At 42.4% G+C, this 16,542-nt stretch overlaps 3 protein-coding genes across 4 annotated transcripts in view; 2 read left to right on the top strand and 1 right to left on the bottom strand.

Moving 5' to 3' along the window:
• Positions 1 to 737: 737 nt before the first annotated feature.
• Positions 738 to 5,206, top strand: tacr3l (tachykinin receptor 3-like). The gene is made up of 5 exons (XM_041933631.1): positions 738 to 1,105; positions 1,971 to 2,159; positions 2,340 to 2,490; positions 4,655 to 4,851; positions 4,937 to 5,206. The coding sequence occupies exons 1-5, from the start codon at positions 738 to 740 to the stop codon at positions 5,148 to 5,150; spliced, it is 1,119 nt and encodes a 372-aa protein (XP_041789565.1). The 3' UTR covers positions 5,151 to 5,206.
• Positions 5,207 to 7,330: 2,124 nt separating this feature from the next.
• si:ch211-145b13.6 (erythroblast NAD(P)(+)--arginine ADP-ribosyltransferase) lies at positions 7,331 to 11,052 on the bottom strand. Its single transcript, XM_041933790.1, has 5 exons — positions 10,912 to 11,052; positions 10,420 to 10,568; positions 10,153 to 10,250; positions 9,342 to 10,045; positions 7,331 to 8,180 (listed from the first exon to the last, which is right to left on the bottom strand). The coding sequence occupies exons 3-5, from the start codon at positions 10,210 to 10,212 to the stop codon at positions 8,102 to 8,104; spliced, it is 843 nt and encodes a 280-aa protein (XP_041789724.1). The 5' UTR covers positions 10,213 to 10,250; positions 10,420 to 10,568; positions 10,912 to 11,052; the 3' UTR covers positions 7,331 to 8,101.
• A 707-nt stretch (positions 11,053 to 11,759) lies between these two features.
• Positions 11,760 to 16,542, top strand: part of primpol (primase and polymerase (DNA-directed)) — a 14,782-nt gene continuing 9,999 nt past the window's right edge. The window contains exon 1 of one of the 2 annotated variants that reach the window (XM_041933788.1): positions 11,760 to 11,891. The gene's annotated coding sequence lies outside the window, so the exon portion shown is untranslated. The remainder of the gene's footprint in view (positions 11,892 to 16,542) is intronic. The other variant, XM_041933789.1, reaches the window with a different exon arrangement.

The raw sequence follows: 16,542 nt of genomic DNA, 5'->3' as shown, positions 1-16,542 counted from the left end.
AGTGCGTCTAAAGATATCCAACAGTATAACAGCGCTCATTACTCTGCATTCAGTACTTGTACTTGTATGTACATTTTCCAGATAATACTTAATGCAGGACTTTTACTTGTAACAGGGTATTTTTACAGTGTATTAGTACTTTAACTGAAGTAACACATCTGAATACTTTCTCCATTTCTGCAGAAACCATCAACAAAAACAAAAAATGTACATTTGCTTACATCTCATAATGATCACAGCGAGTATCTTATAATATCATATAGTATCTGAAGTATTACTGTTGTTTTTGAAACAGCATGTTCTGATCGGACAGACTGAGAGACGATCTGATCCGACTGAAACCTGACAAACTGAATTCATCTCATTTTATTCTCTGCAGCATGGCAGCATCAGGACCACTATCTGTCTGTCTGTCTGTCTGTCTCTTTCTGTCTCTCTCTCTTCCTCTTCCTCTGTCTCTCTCTCTCTCTCTCTGTCTCCCCTCTCTCCCTCTGTCTCTCTCTCTCTCTTCCTCTTCCTCTGTCTCTCTCTGTCTCTCTCTGTCTCCCCTCTCTCTCTATCCCTCTCTCTCTCTCCCTCTGCCCCCCCCCCCCTCTCTCTCTCTCTCTCTCTCTCCCTCTCTCTCTGTCTCTCTCTCTCGCGCGCATGTTGCGCATCAGTGGTGTCAAACTCATCTCTGTGTCTCGCGGGCTGCGGACCGCCGCAGACCCGGACTGAGGAGGACAGTGGATTGAGGAATGGCCTCTGAACGGCATGAATCCAACACCACCAGGAACCTGACCAACCAGTTCGTGCAGCCGGCGTGGCGCATCGCGCTGTGGTCGGTGGCGTACAGCACCGTGCTGGCTGTGGCGGTTTTCGGTAACTTGATCGTGATCTGGATTATTCTGGCGCACAAGCGGATGAGAACCGTCACCAACTATTTCCTGCTGAACTTGGCTTTCTCTGACGTGTCGATGGCCGCCTTCAACACGCTCATCAACTTCGTGTACGCGGCGCACGGAGAGTGGTACTTCGGAGAGGTGTACTGCAGGTTTCACAACTTCTTCCCGGTCACTGCGGTGTTCGCCAGCATCTACTCCATGAGCGCCATAGCCATCGACAGGTGAGTTTTCCTGTTTTCAAGCCTCCAAATTATTATTTTATTTATAATTTGAAATTTGATTTTCATTTCATTTTAATCAATGAAATCAGAAATTTGAGTCAGTTTACTTTTACTCTAAGAATAATCCACATGAAACGTTTTGATTAATTAAGCCATCTTTCAACTGAAGATTGTCGCAATAGTAATAATAATAATAATGATAATAAGGGACAAATGAATGAATAAATTTAAAATAAGATGCAGAATAAAACACATTTGATGATAATAGTAAAAATAAGGTAGAATAAAAGGATGAAAATTGCAGAACACGAGGTGGAAAATAAAACCACTGAATAACAGTAATTTTAAAAAATGCTGAATGTAAGTTAATGTAGAGGATTAATCACATGAGCACATGTGATGGAACAAATGAATTATTCCATATAAAAAATGTCTATTCTTCTGATTTTTAGTGTTTTAATTTGAATCTGGTCTAGAATTCAGCTCTAAAAGTGAAAAAGCAATCAGTGATTTGTTTTATTAATGAACTAACATCCAGTGTACGACATGCACACCTGAGTGGGAAATCTATTTTCTGGTTTCTTCACTCGTCTGTGACAGTAAACTGATCTTTTGGTTGTGGACAAAACAAAATGTTTAAAGACATCATTTTTCACCATTTTCTGATATTTTATAGACCAAACAACTAATAAATTACTCAAGAAAATAATTTACAGGTTAATCGACTATGAAAATGATCATTTTTTGCAGCCCTGATAATGATAAACCCCCTGTTTATGTGTCAGGTAACATGCTGAAATGATTCTGCTTTGTAATGTTTGCGTTCAGATATTCATAGCTCAGGCCTGTGACCTCTGACCTGCAGGTACATGGCCATCATTCATCCTCTGAAGCCTCGTCTGTCGGCGAAAGCCACAATGGGAGTCATCGTCTGCATCTGGACTCTGGCCGTGGTTCTGGCCTTCCCTCTCTGCTACTTCTCCTCTATCCGAGCTCTGCCCCGCAGGACCCTCTGCTACGTGGCCTGGCCCCGCGTGGCCGACGACCCCTTCATGTGAGAACTCCGACAGCCCCCCTTTTTTCTCGTTATGTCGGCTTCATCGTCATTGCCATGATGAAGCTGGGCTGTATGTGTCATTTACTCCAGATTCGTCAGGTTCATCCTGCTCGTTAGTGGACTTCTTCAGTCACACCAGTTAAAGTTTACCGGTGACGTGTTTCTCCACTTTTGCAGGTATCACATCATAGTTACAGTCCTGGTCTACGTGCTGCCGTTAGTGGTGATGGCCATCACTTACACCATCGTGGGGGTGACTCTGTGGGGAGGGGAGATCCCCGGAGACTCATCTGATAACTACCATGGACAGCTCAGGGCTAAAAGGAAGGTAAGCAGCACATTTATTTAATGCATTTACTCTGTCTGTGGAGGAGAAGCATGCAGGTGAGCTCGTGAACAGATTATATACACAGGAGCAAAAGGTTTTTGTCTCAGATGGAAATTATGGATCATGTTCAGATATGGCAGATATGATTTCACATTTCTGCTTCTCTGTTCGAGTGTGAGTGTAATAAAACTCTGACGTGATGAATCTCACATAGATTAAATGTTATTATTGAGCTCTGCTGTTGTTTGTTTCATATGTAGAGCATGAGTCACTAATGTCTGCCTAGTTTTGCCTTTTCTTGTTTTCTTGTGGTTTTAAATTGTTATTGCTTTTGCGTGGACCTCTGGGAGACAAGCTGCCTCTTTGTGGAAGATAACAAGAATCAAAATCAAGAATAAAGAACGACAGAGTCTTTGCATTTGGAAAGTAAATGCAAAAAAATGTCCAAAAAAGATGTTTCCTTCTGCAGAAAGTAGCTCTATTGCTGTTGCAACCAAACCTGCACTCTCACCATCTTAAATAAAAAACTAATGAACCCTTAAAATCAACAAAGCACCCACATGTTGACAAAGACCTCTGCAGGGAGGAAGTGAATCACGTCTCAGCAGCAGAGAAAACACATCTTACACGTTATGTTGCCATGTTTCTTTTGCAAACACAACTTGTTCAACTTCAGCTGCAGCCCACAGCAAGAGGAAAGCATCCAGAGGCACTTGCTCACTTCCCAGTGTGCTTTGCAGCAGCGACGCCGAGTGTCGGGCTAAACAGGGATTAAACTCATCGCAGCTGTCGTGACGAGCATCTATCAGGACAACCCTGAGATTACAGCTACAGAACATTGATTAACATCACAAATGCTGCAGGTTAACAGACAGCGCAGAGGAGAGGCTGAGGACGAATTCATTGATTCAAGGACGCTCGGGATGAAATTCAAGAAATGAATCCCACAAATGATTTCGTAAACCTGCATCAGCAACAGTGTCGTTTTAATCCAACTCAAATGTGTCATGTCAAACGAGTGTAAACGGCAAAATAAAACTTTCAGTAACTAAAAAATAGACCTCAGGAATATTGTTTTTTTAGCACAAACACAGTCAGTGGCAGAGGCAGAGGCAGGTGCAGGTTTGCCATTTGCAATCTCTTAGAGGGTTTTCTAAGACAGAAGAAAGCTCATCAGAGGCTCAGATTGATGGCGAAACAGCTGCGAGAGATAGAAGGGACTTATAAATGTCAGGACACAAAGCTACAAGACAATGTCAGGCTTGATTCAAAGGGCCGGCCTGACGAGATGCCACCTGGGCTGCAGATAAGAGGAAGTCGCTCTCATCTCCGTCTAGCAGCTGAGCTGCTGCCGATGCATAATAGCTGCCTGCTCCTTTCAACCCCCCCACAGCTGTGCATTGTGCCGCGACGCACTGATGAGGTCTGTGCTCCGGCCTACCTGGCACCCGCTGGGTCCGGTGCGTCATCGCTGACCTTTCTCACCCTTCGTTCGGCTGCCGTTCTGAACTCATCAAATGGAAATGCCATTGTGATCAGAATGAAGGAAAACAGACAACACACTCGAAACTTCCAGAAAGGCGTCACTTGTATTATCACTCTGCAGTTCCTCTCAGCTCGATGGAGAGTTTTAGCACCTTTTAGCTCATGATTTTGATTTTTTTGAAACAGATTTCCTGTTTCTCCCCGTGTCATCCTTCGATCCAGACTTTTCCAAAATGGTCTCCGGAGGATGTAAATCTGAACACACCAGCTTGGTGTTTCAGTGTGTTTGGCTCTTCCACAACCTCAGCCGGCCTCATGCAGACGTGTCTCTCCACCTCCAGTTTCAGCAGGCTCTGATAAACTACGAGCCACCAGAGACAGCCTCCAACCAGCTGCTGAACACAGTGACGCTGTTAGAGGCTACAGAGCCAGTTATTTCTGTCTGTGAATCATTGAATATTGGATTTACATTCATCAGATGGTCACAAGCTTGAATCCAAATGAATGTTGTGTTTACAGCTTGTTATGCTGCCCCCAAGTGGCAGAAACCAGCCAACCAGATTCAGCTCATGCAGCGTTAACTTTCCATTGGCGTGATTGCAGCGCCGGTGCAGTCTACATGCTGCAGGAAGGTGTCTAACTGGAGGGCTGTGCTGCTTCTCGCTGCTTTCTCTTGCAGGTGGTGAAGATGATGATCATCGTGGTGGTGACCTTTGCCCTCTGCTGGCTGCCCTATCATGTCTACTTCATTGTGACGGGTCTCAACAAGCGTCTGAGCAAGTGGAAGTACATCCAGCAGGTTTACCTGTCGGTGCTGTGGCTGGCCATGAGCTCCACCATGTACAACCCCATCATCTACTGCTGCCTCAACAGCAGGTGAGTACAAATGAGTCCCCCCACACACAGACACGCATGTCGGTGGCGTACGTGTGCGCAGCAGCATGATCTGATTCTGGTGCAGGTTCCGGGCCGGCTTCAAGCGGGCTTTCCGCTGGTGTCCCTTCGTCCGGGTCTCCAGCTACGACGAGCTCGAGCTCCGAAACCGACCGGGTCACCAGAGCAGCATGTGCACCCTCTCTCGGGTCAACACCAGCATCCTCAGCAAGGACAAGAGCACTTGTTCCCGTGGAAACAGGTCAAGACTCAACTCTGAGCCCAATAATAAAGAGAGTTAGTCGCCTCCAGTGGACACTCACTGGTCAGTATTAATGATCACTGATGGGTGGGGTAAATCTGGGCGTAGTGTTGATTTGAACACCAGGGGTTTTCAGAGTGTGAGGCCGGGTGGGACAGTGTTGTTCTGGTGTTACTGTAGCTCGATGGCCTGTTTGCAGCAGCAGCTCTGACACAAACAGCTCATGGAGGTCATCGGGTTAGTTTAACAGATTCACACTCAGCTTTGTTGCCACGTAGGTTTTCACATACGAAGAATTTGCCTTGATGTTTTGGTGCATAATAATAAAATACTGTGTAAATACTGAGCAGAGACTGTGCAGCAGTTCACAGTATGAAGTATAAAGAGTACTAAGTAGATGCAGCGTGTAGTGAGAGAGGAGGCGGTACGACGCTCTCTGGCCTCGTTGATGTTCCGGCGGTTGTTGTGGCGTGACGTTTTGGTCTTTGTGTCCAGGCTGTGTCCAGGCCTGCTCGCCTCAGCGTCCTGGAGGTGTACAGGTCCTGAGGACTGAGGTCTGAGCAGACAGGAGACTCACATCTTTAGATTCAGTGTGAGTTACGCTCTCAGATGATATTATGTTCTGTGTCTGTCATGAATAAACGCTAATAAAACCTGTTTAGATTTCAGAGAAATGAAACATTCCTCATAGCTGCAGAACGGGAAATCATCATGTTTGTAAGCTTATTTCAGTATCAGAGGACTCCGCCTGTGGTTCTCTCTTCTTCTGTGGTTTCAGTGCAAACAAGAAGTGTTTTTGTCGTGTTGTTTGGCTTCATTTTGGCTCCAGGCTGTCGTAAGCTAGCTCTGTCAGCTCAGTGACTATTTTTTTTCCACTTAATCAAAAATAATGAAATGAAATGGGATCTTGAATCTTAAAGTGTTTTGCATATCATCGTGTTATATTAGATAATCTCCAAATATCTGATATCTTTTGACAATAATGTCTTTTATTGATTTGAAAAGTTCATTAGTTTGAATGTTTTTAGCAAAGTGTGCAATCTGACATGTATTTATTATTTTATTGGTTATTTGGTATTTAAATGTGTAAATAGACCAAATTCTATTCAGCAAAATCCCCAAAAAGCTTATTGGCCACTAGTCAGTGAGAGACAACTGATCCATGCACATACAGTATATGTAGATTTTTAACGTTACAGTAAAGTGTTCAACATTTCATTCATTCAGTGGCCACTGAGATTCACTTAAAGGGAAGATGCATTCGTGTGTTTGTCCGGTCTACAATATATAATACTTTATGAAATCATTTGAAAGCTGCTGATGCTTCTGTTGTAAAACGTGGTTGATGGTTTGAGCCGAGGAATTCTAGATGTGTTTCTGATAGATATTTCATTTACATGCATCTTTGTGTGTGTGTGTGTGTGTGTGTGTGTGTGTGTGTGTGTGTGTCGGCTTCTCTGTTAAAACAAGAAATACATGAACGTTTAATGAGTGTTGTTTCAGCTCATACATCTCTTTATTACTTTGTCAGCATCATGAATGAAATACTTTCAGCAGCATATGTGTTTGATTTAACGCCATCAGACTGTTACTGAGTGGATTTCATCAACAGTATGATGCTGCTCTAACGGAGATAACTTTGAGTCTGTTACAGTGACACTGATATTAAATGCTTCTGGTTAGATGTTACCTGCATTTCATGACAGAATGTAAAATCACAAGTGCTTACTGCTGTAATTTCTGTCAGCTGGAGAAACATGTGCCATTAAAATGTTTTTTTTGGACCATTTTAACAGCTGATATTTACTGTGTGTGTCCTTTTGTATACAGTACGTGTACGTAGAGTATGTGTTGTAGTATTCTGATAAATTCAAACACATGTTGACGTGAATTATATACAGCCTTTGTGTTTTATTGTTGTACATCCCCAGTTCCAAACAAGTTGTGACTCTGTGTAAAACATAATTAAAACCAGAATCAGTCATTAACAATCAAACTGTTTCCTGACAGCAGTTTCCTGAAGTGTTCCTGAGTCCAGGTATTCATCTCTTTATCCAATCATGTCGCTCCATCCTCGCTGTGAACCACTGAGCCTTTCAATCATGATGCTATCACCTGTTACCAATCAGCCTGTTTACCTGTGGAATGATCCAAACAGGTGTTTTTGGAGCGTTCCACATCTTTCCCAGTCTAGTTGCTGCATCAGATTCAGAATCAGCAGATACTTACAAAAATCAATGAAGCTGATGAACATTAAATATATTGACTTTGTGCTGTTTCCAGGTGAGTTTCTGTCAGAAAAGAGCAGGTGATCACATTCTGTTTGATTTATGTTTCACACAGCGAAGCAGCTTTTTTGTGTTATGATGTCAAAAAACAATAAAAGCTCACATTTTCTCTCTGCTGTAAAGCATTTTGTTATATTTTATGTAAATTATGTACAATGATCGTGGCGTAAGGTCAGAAAACACTTGGGCTGTACGGCGTGGACAGTACGCCTTGATACACTGATACGCTGTTCGTCTTTTTTTACATTTTGCATATATTTGTTCATGTCACATGGATGGAAACAGATTAAATCACTCGTGGTTTTAGAGGCAGTTACATACTTGGACGCTGTGACTGTGAGCAGCAGCTCATAACTCATGATGAGGTCGTGAGGTCGACGGCGGACGCTCTGTCAGAACTCAAGGTGAGAAGGGCCTCCACCCGCTGCACCCATTTCCTGTCATCTCTCTACTGTATGTGTGTAAAAAAGGCTCAAAATGCCCTAAAAATGCTTTAAAAAAACGACCATATCTCAGAAATATTGTTAGTATACATGTTTGCTGAGATACGTAAAGGAAAGAAGATTTCATTGTATTGTTGAAAACATTTGTTAGAAGTTAATTAAAAACTGATATTTTAGCAAACAGATTTGCAGTTAATTGCTCATCTGTAATAAGAAATCAGCATTTTGTGCTCTAATAACTCTCAGAGCTGTCTGAGATGCTATTTGTTGTTAAATAAGAAAAGAGATAAAACTGCAAACGGCCACACAATCCACTGGGAGGAGACATCAGCCGGAGACCTGGACAGGTGAGAGAGAGAGATGATTAGCCTCAAAGTACCTGAAAGGTCCTGGAAATCAGCTGCTTCCTATGAACAGGATGCTCCTAAGAAGACAACATTTTGGATTTTAGAAGAGTTTCAGTTGTTTCTGTAGTTTTTTCTTTGTGCTCGTCTCGCTGCTTTGAAGTGGGCGGATCAAATCTGATCAAGCCACACCCGCACGCGAGGGCGTGACGTCCACTTTCCAGATCCTGTTTTTGTCCTTTTGTCCTGATCACTTCGACAGATTCAGTTTGATTCATTCACTGAAAGACAATAAACTTCCTGTCCAACCAAAAGAGGAAACTACAAGTTGACTGAAATGTTAAAAGGCTCGTCTGACTTGCCTTCACTTATTTCAGTGCAGCACATGCAGCGTTTCTAAAGTGACATGGTTCAGATCACTGCTCGGTGTTCCAGCAGCGTCACATGTTCGAGACGTTGCTCAACACGTGTTTCTTGCATCAAAACTGCACATTTTAATGAGACATCAGAACATTTTCAGCTAACAGGCGGCTTTTGTGCCCAAACCCAACCAGTCACAACATAAAACTGAGATGGAGAGAAATGGAAAATTTGAACGTAAAGAAATGCAAAGTTTCAACATATCATTTATTGGCTTGTTTGAGGATTGAGTTGTGCAATAATGAGCGATTTAGACACCTTTTTTTTTAACATACGAGCCGTCCTGCCTTCTTGGTTGAGGTTGTTGTGGCTGTGAGCAGCTTGTGAGGAAGACTGCAGAAGAAATCCCACAGCTCCACTGCTTTTAGGGTAAATAATAATGATAATGATAATGATAATTTAGCTGTTTTTATTTCCAGATAAATAGAGCATTGAACTGCTAATCAAGCAAAGATAATGCAGGTAACCAACTGAATCATACTTTGTTATTTGCTTGATTATCCTCCGGCTATATCCTCATTCCTATTTAAGGTTTTAGAGAAACACTGAAGATTAAAACATGTTGTTCTTCATCACATGGGCTCGGAGCTTTAAAGCACTATGTGGTAATTTACATACAGCCAGGTAAAACTGTGTGGTCTTAGATCTGTTTCAGATCTAATCTCATGATTCCAAGATCAATCGTTGTCAATAATCAAAGGACTGAGTGGCATATTTCATTTATAAAGAGTCTTACCGTGAGAAAATGTAACAGTTGTGCATGCTGTCCAGCTGCGAGTGCTTCATGACGATCGCAGTGTATTCAGTATCGTCCGAGTCAGCGACTTTCTTTACTTCCTCCACTGTGAACGCTTCAGCGGGAGATAACAGCACTATGTCCCTGTTGCTGCAAATGTTGTCTCCCAGGTTGACAAAGAAGCAGGAAGTGATGTTAAAAATGACTGCCCCGTCCCAGTCTTCCAGCTTCCTCAGCCTGGCGTAGCTAGAATGAGCAGTGATGAATCGCCCAAACCTCACCTTGGAGCCCTGTGTTGCTTTGTATTTCTCTTGAAGAGCAAACACAGTCTGGCACTTCTTTGGATGCAGAGACATCGAATCCATGAGCAGGAAGTGAAGAGACTTGAAATCGAAGAGGTTTTCATAGGTGCTAACATTTACGCCCAGCGTCTCCACTGCATCGTTGAAGGACTGTATAAAATGTTCATCTCCGTTGTCATAAGCCAAAAGTGCAGCAGTGTGTTCTTTTATTCCTCCAGGGATCAGACGAGAACACTGGGGGTTTCCACTCCATGCCCTCTGGAACCCCTCACTGTGGTTTAGCTCTTGTCTCAGCAGGCCTGAATGGATAAACCTCTCCAAAGCTTGTTTACGGCATCCTTTATAAATGTCGTCCACAGCATCTGGGGCCATGTCCAGTAGTTTTGCTCTCTCTGCAGTCACCTTTGAGTATAGAATTTCAAATATAATTTCAAGAGAGGAGATTTTCTTTTCTAGCATAACATCACAGCAGCGTTTGAATGGCTATTTGTAAGAGAAATGAGACTTACCTTGTGGTAGAGAGCTATGAAAACGATTGCAGCAAGAAGCAGCTTTCTTTTGTCCCACATTTTTAAGTTTTCCTCTTCTCTTCTATGGGCACCGAATGCTGAGAAAGAAATCAAAGAGAAGCATTGCAGGAGATAAAAATCTCCATGAAGCTGTTTAGACAAGCCCTCAAACTACCCTTATCAGTTTTCTTGTTGAATCAGTAAAGATAAACATAAATGATTAAACACGTGAAATGTTCAACATTTGAAATACAGAACGGCACGTACCTTAAGCAAGGGAAGTGTATTTCTTGGAGCGACTCAAAAAAAAAAATCACGTCCATGCACATCAAACTGCAGGGGTGTGATGATCCTCTGCAGAACGCTGTCGGTGGGAAGTGCAAACCTTATCTCGTCCAGCAACTGCTTTTCCCTTCCTGTGGAGGGAAATAACACGGGAGCCCTGAAGTCCAGTTATTTGCTCTGCCTGAGCTACTGAGTTACGTAGTAAGCTGTTGTGAACGCTGACTCGTGCAGTGCACGAGTACATTCAGCAGTGCATTTGGGCTTCAAGATTTTTCAGGCAATTCCTTTAATAATCCTTTTGTCCAACTGAACTGCTAGACTAGATACGTACTGCTTGCAGTCATAAACAGCATTTAGTATGGAAAGAATGTATAAATGCTTTGCTTAATGTAAAAGTAGTGTAGAATCTTTTAATAAGATCTTTAAAAAGTATTAAACCAGATACAGATAACTGAAAATGAAAATAAAACTTACCTTACTGCACAGACCTGATGACTATATGATGTGAATGGTGTTTTCTTTGGTGTTCCCAAGCGATGGGATGTAACTCCTATTCAGCACTGTTCCACCTCGTGACCTCCTCTCACTCCCTTCCTTCCTTGCTGGTACAGTTGAGTCTGCTGAGGTTTGCAGAGCACCGAGGTCTAACACAGTTTGAGTGACGACATGCTGTTCTCTTCAGATCCAAGCAATGCCAGGCGGTACCAGAGGCTCATGGGCTGTGGAATGATTGTGAATGATTTCACATTTTTGGTGTTTCTAATCAAGTATGGTTTGCACTATTTACTCGCCAATGGAGGTCCTTTTCACTGCATAGCCTTAACCTTAATTTAACTTTCAACATTTACAGCAAGTCACATTCACTCAAGGCCAAAAGAAGGAACTCTTTTCCCACTGTCATGTCGGCACATTTTAATATGACATTTATGTGCTTTTATATTTTGATTTTAAAAGCAACCGCAGCCGTTCTTGTGTTTGCTGCCCATCCATGTCCACATCCATCCATTTACACCCATATACTCAACACTCACAGTGAAAGGCTTTTATTAAAAAAAAAAAATGCAGCCGGAAGTCTTAATTTGGTGTACTCGATCCTGACACAGTTCGCTTACGCTGCCTTTACTAGAAGCATCTCCTCAGCTTTGTGTCATCGTCAGACTACATTGTGTTATATCTAATAAACAGTCTCGGCGGACACAGTTAGTACTGCAGTGAGCTACTTCATGACTCCGCTTTGTGTTTTATTCTGTCGACATTTGTGACCGGAAACAGCGGCGTTTCCGGTTTCAGACGCGCCAAAACCAAAACCAGACGCGGATACAGAAGTTTGTGTTTTTATTTCTGCTACGAACAGTTTTCACCGAGTGACAAGATGCTGAGTGGATTATTGACACGAACACAATGCCACCGTAACTAAGATATCGGACTGTGTTACCGCTAAACCTTAACTAAAGGTGAGTTAAGACCGACTTGCTCCTTAAGACACAGAATAAACTAATGTTAAAGTTATGCTAGCAGCTAGTGCAAGTCAGCGTTACGGTTAGCTAGCTGCCCAAATTAGCTCTGACACGCGAGTGCTCAGTTTCTTGGGCTCATAACGCTCCTTCCGTAAGTTAGTCTGCAGGCTACAGCGGTGAAATATGCATATTTAATTGCTTTCAAACGAAATGTAGTGAAAGTAACGAAGCTGGTCACCTAAGTACGTCCTTAGGGTACCTGCACGTTACTTAGTTCATTTTATACGTCTGTCTAACTTTTTATTTAACAACAGGTCAGAGGAAAATATAAGATCAGATCAACTTTATTAATACCCAGCTGGGGAAATTTGGTGTTACAGGCAACATCAATAAAAATGATAATTTTAACACATAATGCTCATAATTCCAAAGCTATAAATCTACTTCTGCAATAAATCCTACCTTTATGGAAGCCCAAGAACAAGCCGAAGACATCTTCAGTTCACAGATGTAGAATTTATTTAGGTCACAGGTAAAATAAGGCAGCGCTGGACTCAGAGTAACAGAGCTCTCACAGGATCTCTGTCAGAAGGAGCCCCGATTCCCGGGTGTGGTTCACAGTTATCTTCTTGGGCTGGTACTGCCCAAGAGGATAACTGTGGCTGGACCCGCATGGACCGAGTCTCATTGGCCAGTTATCTCTGACATGAACAGGCCAGCCACTGATCATGTGAACTTACTAAAAAGTGATATAAAAGATGAGTGGATGTTGTCATTGAGGCGTGTATCTATTGCAACAAACCTAACATGACAGATTAGAGAGGCCTGCTTATCAAAGTAAAATGCTGACATTGTTGATTAAATGAGAACATCCAGTAAATATCACAAGTTCAGTGAAAAAGTGCAAATCTAAAGTGAACAAAGGTCAATTATAACATTTCCCCCTTTTGACATTATTTTATTATGTCAATAAAATACAAGTAGGGATGTCATTTCTGTATTGTGTTCAAACTCCGTGCAGCAGTCAATTCAACAGGCCCCCAAACTGTGAGTGACTAACCGCCCTGAGCTGCTACACAACCAGGTGGGAGATTTTTTAGGTATCCCCCTTTTGATATAATTCTATTATATCAACACAAATAAAAATCCCATGATCGTATAGTGGATATGTAAGCATGTCTTCATTGCATTGAGCATCCTATATGTATGCCAGTGTGTGTAAGCTGTTCTTCATTGCAATGACTTGCAGCAAGCAATTCTTCATTGCACCTGCATGTGGAAATAGTAAACAGAGCAATGTAAATCAACAGAAACAATCATAATGTTTAAAAGCAAAAGCTAAACAATTCATATCAGGAGTAGCCATCATGGTACTGGGAACAGAACCTCTTTCCCAGGAGAGTGCAACCTTCCATAACTCTACTGATAGCATGTCTGCAATGAGCACAACAATTATAAGAGAAAACTATGAGTCTCAAGCCTCTACGTGTATGCAATGCTATATATGGGTATGTGGTAACTTTAGCAAAATCAGTGTATCTATAGGTGTTCAGGAGTATAAACAGCGGTCTTCGTCGTCGTCAACATCCTTGTAAGCTTCAGTCTCATCCTCTCCGGGCTCAGAGAGGGAGACCAGTGGAACAATTTCACCTACATGTTGTGATAATTGATAAGGAGGGGGTGTGGGGAATTTATCATTAATAGCTGTGGTGATACACTTTAGACAGAGGTGCCTGACGCATGGTCTACAGCAACATCCACATAAGATTAACAAAGTCACTGCTACAACTAGTGAAAGAAACACAGACATAATTAATGTTTTCCACTTACCAAAGGTTTTGTCTAGCCAATCGGTTAGCAGATTGTCTATCCCTGAGTGTTCTGCTAACTCTTCAGATATAGTTTTAAGGCCAAGAGGGCTCAAGTTATGGAGCCATCTGGGGCTGTGTTATTATGGATGAATACACAGCACATCTTGGGAAAGCATAGCACACACACCATCTCTTTCAGCTTGGACGAAATCAAGGGCCATTTTATTTTGGTAAGTCATCAGGGAAGTAGCAGCCAATTGTTATTGTAGTCTGGCTATAGCATCAATGGTCATATTATTGAGCCTTTGAACATTAAAATGAATATAGTTAATTCTGTCCACATTTTTGTTTAATCAACTAATTGATCAACTAATTTATATTCATCAGGTACACCTCTGGGGACTCCAATTGCATCTATCTAGGCCGGGGAGTTCTGATTTAAGTCAAATGAGCTACGTTTAAACCTGTGGGAATATTGACAGTCATGATAGGCGATGGACTGCCACTAGATTATTTCTGAAGCTGAGGCTTTGATTATCTTGACTGGGGCTATTAGTGACAGGATGGTGCATTTACCTGTCCAATTTGGAGGGGGTGTATTTCTCAATTAGTTATTTCCACAGTACCAGTAAATGTCTGAATGTGCATGATTAAGTGATGTAACATTAGTCCAATCAGTGACGTTGACAGTAATAACACACCAATCATCAGAAATTTCACCAACACATGAGCCAATAGCATCAGTTCTCTCTAGACAGGTGTGGTTGTTTTTGACAGGGGTAAAGATTGGTGGGAACTCCGTTGGTGGGGCCAATGGGTAAGGTACTTCTAAGTATTTACAGGTCTGTTGTCAAAGCTCAAGGACCGTTTAATCAGATGTTGACCCATAGTAGGGGAGGAACTGGTACTGAGTTATTGACAATACTTTGGAGTGATTGTGCTTTTGATGGTTGTGTTATAATTGACCTTTGTTCACTTTAGATTTGCACTTTTTCACTTAACTCGTGATATTTACTGGATGTTCTCATTTAATCAACAATGTCACCATTTTACTTTGATAAGCAGGCCTCTCTAATCTGTCAGGTTTGTTGCAATAGATACACGCCTCAATGACAACATCCACTCATCTTTTATATCACTTTTTAGTAAGTTCACATGAACAGTGGCTGGCCTGTTCATGTCAGATAACTGGCCAATGAGACTCGGCCCGTGCGGGTACAGCCACAGTTACCTTCTTGGGCTGGTACTGCCCAAACTGTGAACCACACCCGGGAATCGGGGCTCCTTCTGACAGAGATCCTGTGAGAGCTCTGTTACTCTGAGTCCAGCGCTGCCTTATTTTACCTGTGACCTAAATAAATTCTACATCTGTGAACTGAAGATGTCTTCGGCTTGTTCTTGGGCTTCCAACTAAAGAATCGGGCTAACAGTTGGCTCTCCCACCACAAAATTGGTGTCACAATGATCAGTTTGAATGTAACCAATACAGTTATAGCCACTTGAGTGCTACACCTAGTCTCCATAGTGGAGTCTTTTTTGGAGGGTGTTTTGTCAGTTGAGGTCTGTACAGACTCTGGTAGGATTTCATTTCCAGAGTTAAGGTCATGGTCAGTCAGTGAGGTTAGTAAGTCAGTCTGAACCTCAGTCAGTGTTGTCTCACAGTGCACTGTGTGTCTTATGGACCCAGTTGCTCAGTCTGTTTGTGCAGTAGCAAATGGACACCATAGGGAGGGCTTCGATCCAGGTTTGTTTTGTGTCTGTGCAGACTTTAGCCAATCCTTTTTTAATGGTATGATCAACCCTTTTTCAATTTTGGTAGGTGTGGCTTCAATCCACCTTGAGAATGGATATACACAGACTAAGAGATACCTCTTTCCCTCCACTCTGTGATCTGCACCCATGTCAGTGAAGTCAATCACTATCTCTTTCCATGGGGCATCAGGAACTGGAAAACCTCTGGTCCTGCCTTGAGTGAAACCTTTGGATTAAATCGATTACAGATTTCACATGACTACGCAAAATATTTAGTGATGACTTTAAGGTGGGGGTGCCACCAGTGCTGGAAAATGGGAGTTGTTAATTTGAGCCCGCACAGTGACCTCTGCTGTGGGCGTCTTGGCATAGCAGATTTAGTAGTCCAACCGGTGCTACTATATTGCCGTCACGAGAGCTTCTTATTGCAGGTCTCTGATGTTTTGTACACATAGATCCCAATATGGTTTATCACTGGTTTTCATTTGTCAATTTACATTGTATTTTGCTATTGCTTTTGCTGCCATATCTGATGCCTATTCCCTTTTGTTATTCAGCCATCTCCTTTTTAATGTCCTCTGCACTTGACTATGGCTACTCGTTATGGTTCTAATAATGCATTGGAAAGGTCAACTAGTTGGTTCAAATGTTTAACAGGGGTGCCAGATGAGGTCACAAAACCTTTCTTTCTCCAGCGACACATGTCTAAATGCACAGCTTGCAATGCATGGGCCGAGTCAGTGTAGATAGTTGCAGTTTTGTCTTTTGCTAGTTGACATGCCTCAGTAATAGTCACCAATTCTGACAATTGTGCTGAAGCAGGTCGGGGTATCATATGTGCTTGTCTTTAGGCCAGTGTGTGTTTCTTCTACCACAGAATATGACGTTACAAGTGTGCCAGTCGGTGAGTGATCAATATGTCTGTCACAATATCATTTGTCATTTGAGCATCTTCAATTGGTTGTTGTTGTAGTGTAGAGTGCAATTGCATTTCTTTGTTGGTCTCTTGTCTAGTGTCCATCTGTGTGGCCATGCTGGCACCTGCACTGGTGAAATGGTTGTGGGGTTTGTTAAGGAGTTGTTGT

The sequence above is a fragment of the Chelmon rostratus genome, chromosome 3 (genome assembly GCF_017976325.1).
Source record: "Chelmon rostratus isolate fCheRos1 chromosome 3, fCheRos1.pri, whole genome shotgun sequence".
Classification (NCBI taxonomy): Eukaryota; Metazoa; Chordata; class Actinopteri; order Chaetodontiformes; family Chaetodontidae; genus Chelmon; species Chelmon rostratus.
The sequence above is the reverse complement of the archived record's forward strand: the minus strand, read 5'-3'. Positions and strand labels throughout refer to the sequence as shown.